This window comes from Gavialis gangeticus, unplaced genomic scaffold (genome assembly GCF_001723915.1).
Source record: "Gavialis gangeticus isolate Ggan-Ray unplaced genomic scaffold, GavGan_comp1, whole genome shotgun sequence".
Taxonomy (NCBI): Eukaryota; Metazoa; Chordata; order Crocodylia; family Gavialidae; genus Gavialis; species Gavialis gangeticus.
In genome coordinates, this window is record NW_017729024.1 from 144,721,400 (window position 1) to 144,727,616 (window position 6,217).

A 6,217-nucleotide genomic window follows, 5' to 3' on the forward strand; every position below is an offset into this window, starting at 1 on the left:
TGCCACCCCCACCCCTTGCCACTGATTGGCTGAGAGGCAGCCCCGCCCCTCCACCGATCAGCAGTGAGGGGTGGGGCCCTATGATGGACAGCCCTTTCAGCCAATCAGCAGCAAGGGGTGGGGCTGTATGACAGATACAAATGATGGACAGCCCTTTCAGCCAATCAGCAGCAAGGGGTGGGGCTGTATGACAGATACAACTCACTGGTGAAGAGGGCATACAAGGGGGCACCAGGGCCCCACAGCCAATCAGAGACTTGGGGGTGGCAGGGCTACCTCAATAAGCCATCCATAATAGCAGCCAGCCCTGCCATCTGCCCATGAAATCAGTCGACTGCCTCTTCGACTTGGGTAGTTCCCTACTTACATGACTGTTATTACTGGAAGCGCAGGCAGCCTGTCAGCTCGTGAATGGGAAGGCAGTTGTCACCAAACAGCTATTCTAACACATGCCATAAGATGGTGTGCAGTGGATTGCCTCATTTTTGGACAAATATTACTGGAGATATATCGAAATCAGAGAAGCATTTCTACAAAGTCAATCACAAGTAAGGCTCTGTTTCTGTCATTCCTCCCATCACAAATAGGAGTTCTTAGCATTTTTTTGAGTATTTTAACTTGATAAATTTATGCAAAATTCTGTCTTGAGCCAAATCATTTCTGGATGCAGAAGTCATCATAGACTGACTTGAAGTTTAAGTGACACTGTTGTTAACACAGATGAGGCAAAGCAGTCTTAACTTCTGTACATTTGTCACAGCTTCTATCTCAGCCAACCTTTTTCACTGCTGTATTAATTTTCCACCTTCTTCATTGTTTTTAATGCATCATTTCAATGGTGCAGTTGGAGGGTTGCAGAACAAGTGTGAGTGTATTATCATTAAACAAATCTTCCAAAGAAAAAAGGCTGTGTTTGCACAACATTACACATGCTGATATTTGAAAGGGAACAATTATGTACTTTTAAGTGCAGTATGCAGGGTTCCCTGACGTTTTTTCAGTCCCCATGGAAACTGTCAGACCTTGCTCCATGCAGGAGCGTGCCAGCTGCTCAGCTCCTTTTCATCTGTCCTGTTAGCCAAAGTCAATAAAATTAGTTCTTCTAGATATGATTGCCCTGGTACCAGCAGGCAGGGCTGGATTACCATACCCATTAGTGATTTTCCATTGTATTTATTTTTGTTTTTTCATATCTAAACAGTTGCCAAAGCCTGGTAGTTGGTTATAAAATGATTTCTCATTCAAGCTTATGAACTAGCAACCCACTGGTGCACATACATATGCTAAAGGAATAATCATCTATCTGCACATAGACCATGCAGAAATAGAAATGCCCAAGTCAATCCTCATAAACTTTTTGTGTGTCCAGGCTGACAAATCTTTAAAGTTCAGTGATGTTTCATGGGGGTACTGAGAGGAAAGAAATAGTAAAAGCAAATAATGAGAACTGGAATAAGCAGATTTTTCTGACTCTATGAATCGTACATATAGTACTAAAATTAACAGAGCACTGCATGAAGTTATGCAATTGGGGGTGTGGGACATTAATTTAAAACATCTGTATATGTCATATATTCCATATATACTATTTTCACAGATTGCCTCCTCTGTTCAACTGTGGAACTATGTAACAGGATACAGACCCATACAATACATTAATTTATCAAATACAATTTTATTTTAGTACATGCCTGGAGAAGCAAAAGCTCTGGGGTGACTTGATGGCAGCCTATAAGGGGTGTGCATCAGGAACTGGGAGAATGTCTGTTCACCAGGGCACCCCAAGGGAAGACGAGGTCTAATGGTCACAAACTGCTGGAAGACCATTTTAGACTGGACATAAGGAAAAACTTCTTTACCATCCAAATTTCCAGAGTCTGGATTAGACTCCCCTCAGAACTGGTGCAAACACCCACTCTGGATATCTTTAAGATACACTTGGATGCCTATCTTGCTGGGGTGATCTGACCCCAGCTGACTTCCTGCCCCTTGGGCAGGCAGCTGGACCTGATGATCTTGCAAGGTCCCTTCCAGCCCTAATGTCTATAAAATCTACCAGATCTTTGGGCTGTCAGTTTCTCTGTTTATTACTGCAGCAACCTATCACTAAAATGTTGCATCTGTATCTTTGTAAGGCCCAGAAGAGGCAAGATTCAGTCCTGCTCAGAGATCTAAAACAGGCATGACCTTTAAGTCTGTTATAACACAAACCTACCATCCAATCAGTAGTGTGCCTCAGGAGAGGGGCAGTACATGTAGTGATTTAGTGATCAGTTGAATTTAATGATCAGATCACACCAGCACTGAAGGGAAGTCAAGTCTTACAGAAGCTTTGGCAGAAAACTAGCTTCAGTATAGTTTTATATGAAGTCAGGTATCCAGGTTGTAGCCGTATTGGTCTAGAGGAAAAGGCAATCAGGACTCGTAGTAGACATTATATCTTTTATTAGACCAACAAGATTTTGCAAAAAAAATTCTTTAATTGTAAGCTTTCGGGCACAACCACCCTCTATCAGGCATTGGAGAAAAGATTGTAAAAGTTCTCGTGGATAGACATGAAAGTTCATATTTCATAGGATTTCACAGAAGAGTCAATAGATGGAAAACTCCTCTGGGCAGGCAGTTCATAGTTGGTATGGAGCCTCTCACGTCTTGTGAGGATCTGTGATGATGCAAATTACCTTGAAATGAAGGCAGGAGCAGGAAAAAATATATGAATTCATTCAGCTTCAACACAGAAAGCTGGGGGGAGTGTACAGAATCCCATTCAATCTGGAGGGAACATTTGACACTGGGTGCAGGTCAACATGAAGCAGTTTTGATTCAGAGGATGGAAGAAAAATAAGGAAGAAAGCAGCGTGCTGTAAACTTGGACTCCAACTCAGACAACATATGGATCTGTGAAACTTGTAACACGCTATGTTGCTCTTGAATTGGACTTGTCAGCTACAAACGGATTCATCAGGCATCTGACTGGAGTTCTTACATGTACACCATGATCCACAGGATCAACGGTTGCCTGTTCCAGATTTTAGCTGCTCTTGAATTGTTGGAGCTATTGCTCTGCTGATTCCATGTGCTAAGCCTTTGTTATGTCACTTTTAAACAAATTATCCACAAAGCTCAAAAGCAAATCTAGGTTTGGATTTCCAAGATGAATTCCCCTGATCAGAGGTTCCACTTGATGTGTTTATCGCTATTTTAATATTGTTTTGTGTTCCAGATTGTACTGTGCTAAAAATGTTAGTTTTTCAGTTTTAGTCTTAGATGTAATATATTAACTGTATCTTTGCTTCCACAGGCTTCTAACTGTGCTGCTGCAGCAATCGAATCTTAGTGAAATTAATCATCAGGATAATGAGGTGAGTATATGTGCACTGAAATTATTGCCCCACAAGGTGAAGTTCCTGCAATCTAGATGGGTCCACTGTACTATCTACTAATAGTAAGCTGTACTACTATGCAGTGATCAGCACTTCTCAGTGAAGGTCCTTACAGCACTTTGCAAAGACTGCTATACATTTTCCTGCTGTATATGTCTTGTTCAGCTCCTAAGCACAGATCTCCAGGACAACTGCTAGCAGGTGGGAGAAAACCTTTGATTGATAAACCCATCTCTTCCACAAGCTATCAGTTATGGGGCTATCCCTAGCAAACATTTCTTAACCAACTTGTTAGGAACGGTATCACTTCACTTAGTTCAAAGTTAGACACCAGAACTAATTTTCTGCTTTGCTAGGCATCCCACCATCAGGGAACTGGAGCCATTAGGAATCATGCCCAATTGCTATGGTCCCTAAAGGCCCATACAACAGCTAAAGATATGGCTGGGGGAGAGTATACAAACCAGCTGGGGTACACCAACTGCCCAGGCTAAGTATTTCCCAATGCCAGAGAATAAATGCTCAGGTTGGCATATCTACTTGTTTACCAGTACACATACAACCCAAAGGGGCCAGAGCACAACAGAGTATTAGACTCAGTTTTCATATGAATCGCTTTAGTTCTGGCAGCAACCTTAAAATCCTGCTGATCTCCATAGCTCCCAAACCTCCAGGGGCCAGGACCAGGGGAGCTAGTCATTTAACTTCCTCTCTCTGACAGTGTTCCCTCTAAGCTGCGCGTGTGCACAGCTGTACACAAGTAAAAATCCTGCTGCGCACAAACTTTTTAAGGCGGCGCACCCTCCTGGGGAGGAGCTGGGCGTAGAGTGCGGCGGAGGCACTGGGGCCGGCATGGGACACTTACCGAGGTAAGCTCCTCAGACGGGGCAGGCAGCAGCTCCTCCCTGAGGCGAGGCTGGGCCAGGGATGGGGATGGGAACGGGGGCTGTGGGCTAGCACGGGCTCCGCCGGCTCTAGGCGACTGCTCCGCGCCCCCGCGTCGCCTCAGGGAGCGAGGAGGCACGTGGCGGCAGGGCTGGGGGGTGGAGCAGTTCCCCAGAGCCGGCGGAGCCCGCGCCAGCCCAGCCGTGCCTCACCTTGGGGAGCGAGTTTGGCTAGAGTGCTTTCGCCAAAACTTTAAAAAGAACAAAACCAGTGAACTGGTAAAACTTTGTTGATAAAAATATGGACCCAGAATTGTATGAAGTTCTCAAGCAACTTTTGGCAATATTAACCTGTCTTGCAGGTGCAGAGAGTACTTTACTTGATTCGGATAGTCCTGATCAATTATTACTTCATTTAAAATTTAAACAGAATGGGATTAGAAAACTTGTTTTTTTTCCTCTTTCAGTCTAGAAATAATAACTAAATACATGAGGATGAGACACATTTGTTCTAAAATCTTGAAGAGTATAGCAATAACAAACAATTTATTAGTTATGGATAATACTTTTAATAAAGCATTTAGTTTTGAATGCAAAATATAACTCTTTTTTTTCCTTTGGTATCAAGAATTTATAAGAAATTTTCTTTAATGAAAAAAAATTAAATATCTTTGCGCATTTAAATAGCTTCACATTTTCATTCAAAATCACCTTGACAAAACTAGTAAGATATTCAGCATCTAGTAAATCAGAAATACGTTTCTTAGTTGCGATCATGATAGATTCTTACATTTTAGATTTTTAGGTGTTAAGCTACAAGTGATTGTGCCCAGCCCATGGCTGCCTCACACCACTCCACTGCGCTGCTCTGGGCAGCAGTTAGCATGGCGAAGCGTGGTGGCCGAGTCCTGCCCACTCCCACCTGGACACTTACTTTGGGACACTTAGCAGCAGACCGCACCAAAAGGGGGAGGTGGGACCGAAGCGGCGCAGTCGGAGACCGAAGTGGCACGTTCACGGACCACTACTCCTTAGAGGGAACATCGCTCTCTGACCTTATACTTCATGTCCAACCATCCATACTGTGGTTTGCAGAGGCTGTTTATAACCACTTACACAGGACCTGTGAGATGATCCTCTGACACTGTGGAGTTGTCAGTAATCTCCATAGAACCCAGTACAATACTCTGAATCTTTAGTGTTTTACTATATGTTTCCCCCCAGAAAATCTTTAAGTCAAAAGTTCATTAAATGCCACCTGACACCAGGAAAATATTTTTCCACTGTTCAGTGCTAGACCCTACAAATTTATGTGTTTTTGGAATGTGATTGCTCAAGGCTAGTTTTGACTAACAAAGACCTCCTCCCCCTTCTCCTTCCTCTCTGGAAGGATAAAGGTGAAGTTTTCCTACCTATAAACTTAATAAAAAAATACCCCATAAAAGAACTATATAAATACATTCAGTAGTATGGAATACATCTGGAGGTTTCACAATTTCTGTGACTGTGGTTGCCTATGATTTTATGCATGGAGGCTGCCAAAGGATGATATGCATAGGAGTTCCCTGAAGAAGCACAGAAGCTGGATAAAAATATAAGATGGGCCATTTCCCAGGGAGGACGGCAGGTGCCGTCTCTCTGGTATCAACTTCCCTTATGACTGGATTGACATTGGTTACCCTCCTTCCGCAAGAGGAGACTGAAGGGGGATCTTGTGGCTGCCTACAACCTTATCAGGGGCCACCAGCAGGGACTCGGGGAAAGTCTGTTCACCAGGGCCCCCCTTGGAGTCACCAGGACCAATGGCCACAAGCTGAGGGAGAACAGGTTTAGGTTACATATTGGGAAGAACTACTTCACTGTAAGGGTGGCCAGAGCCTGGAATAGGCTTCCCAGAGAGGTGGTGCTCTCACCTTCCCTGGAAATCTTCAAGAGGAGACTGGATAGGCA

General features: G+C 43.7%; 1 protein-coding gene across 1 annotated transcript in view; it reads left to right on the plus strand.

Moving 5' to 3' along the window:
- Positions 1–6,217, plus strand: part of ANKRD55 (ankyrin repeat domain 55) — a 119,588-nt gene that overhangs the window by 36,889 nt on the left and 76,482 nt on the right. The window contains exon 5 of the mRNA XM_019517841.1: positions 3,302–3,362. Coding sequence (XP_019373386.1) covers positions 3,302–3,362 — 61 coding nt within the window. The remainder of the gene's footprint in view (positions 1–3,301; positions 3,363–6,217) is intronic.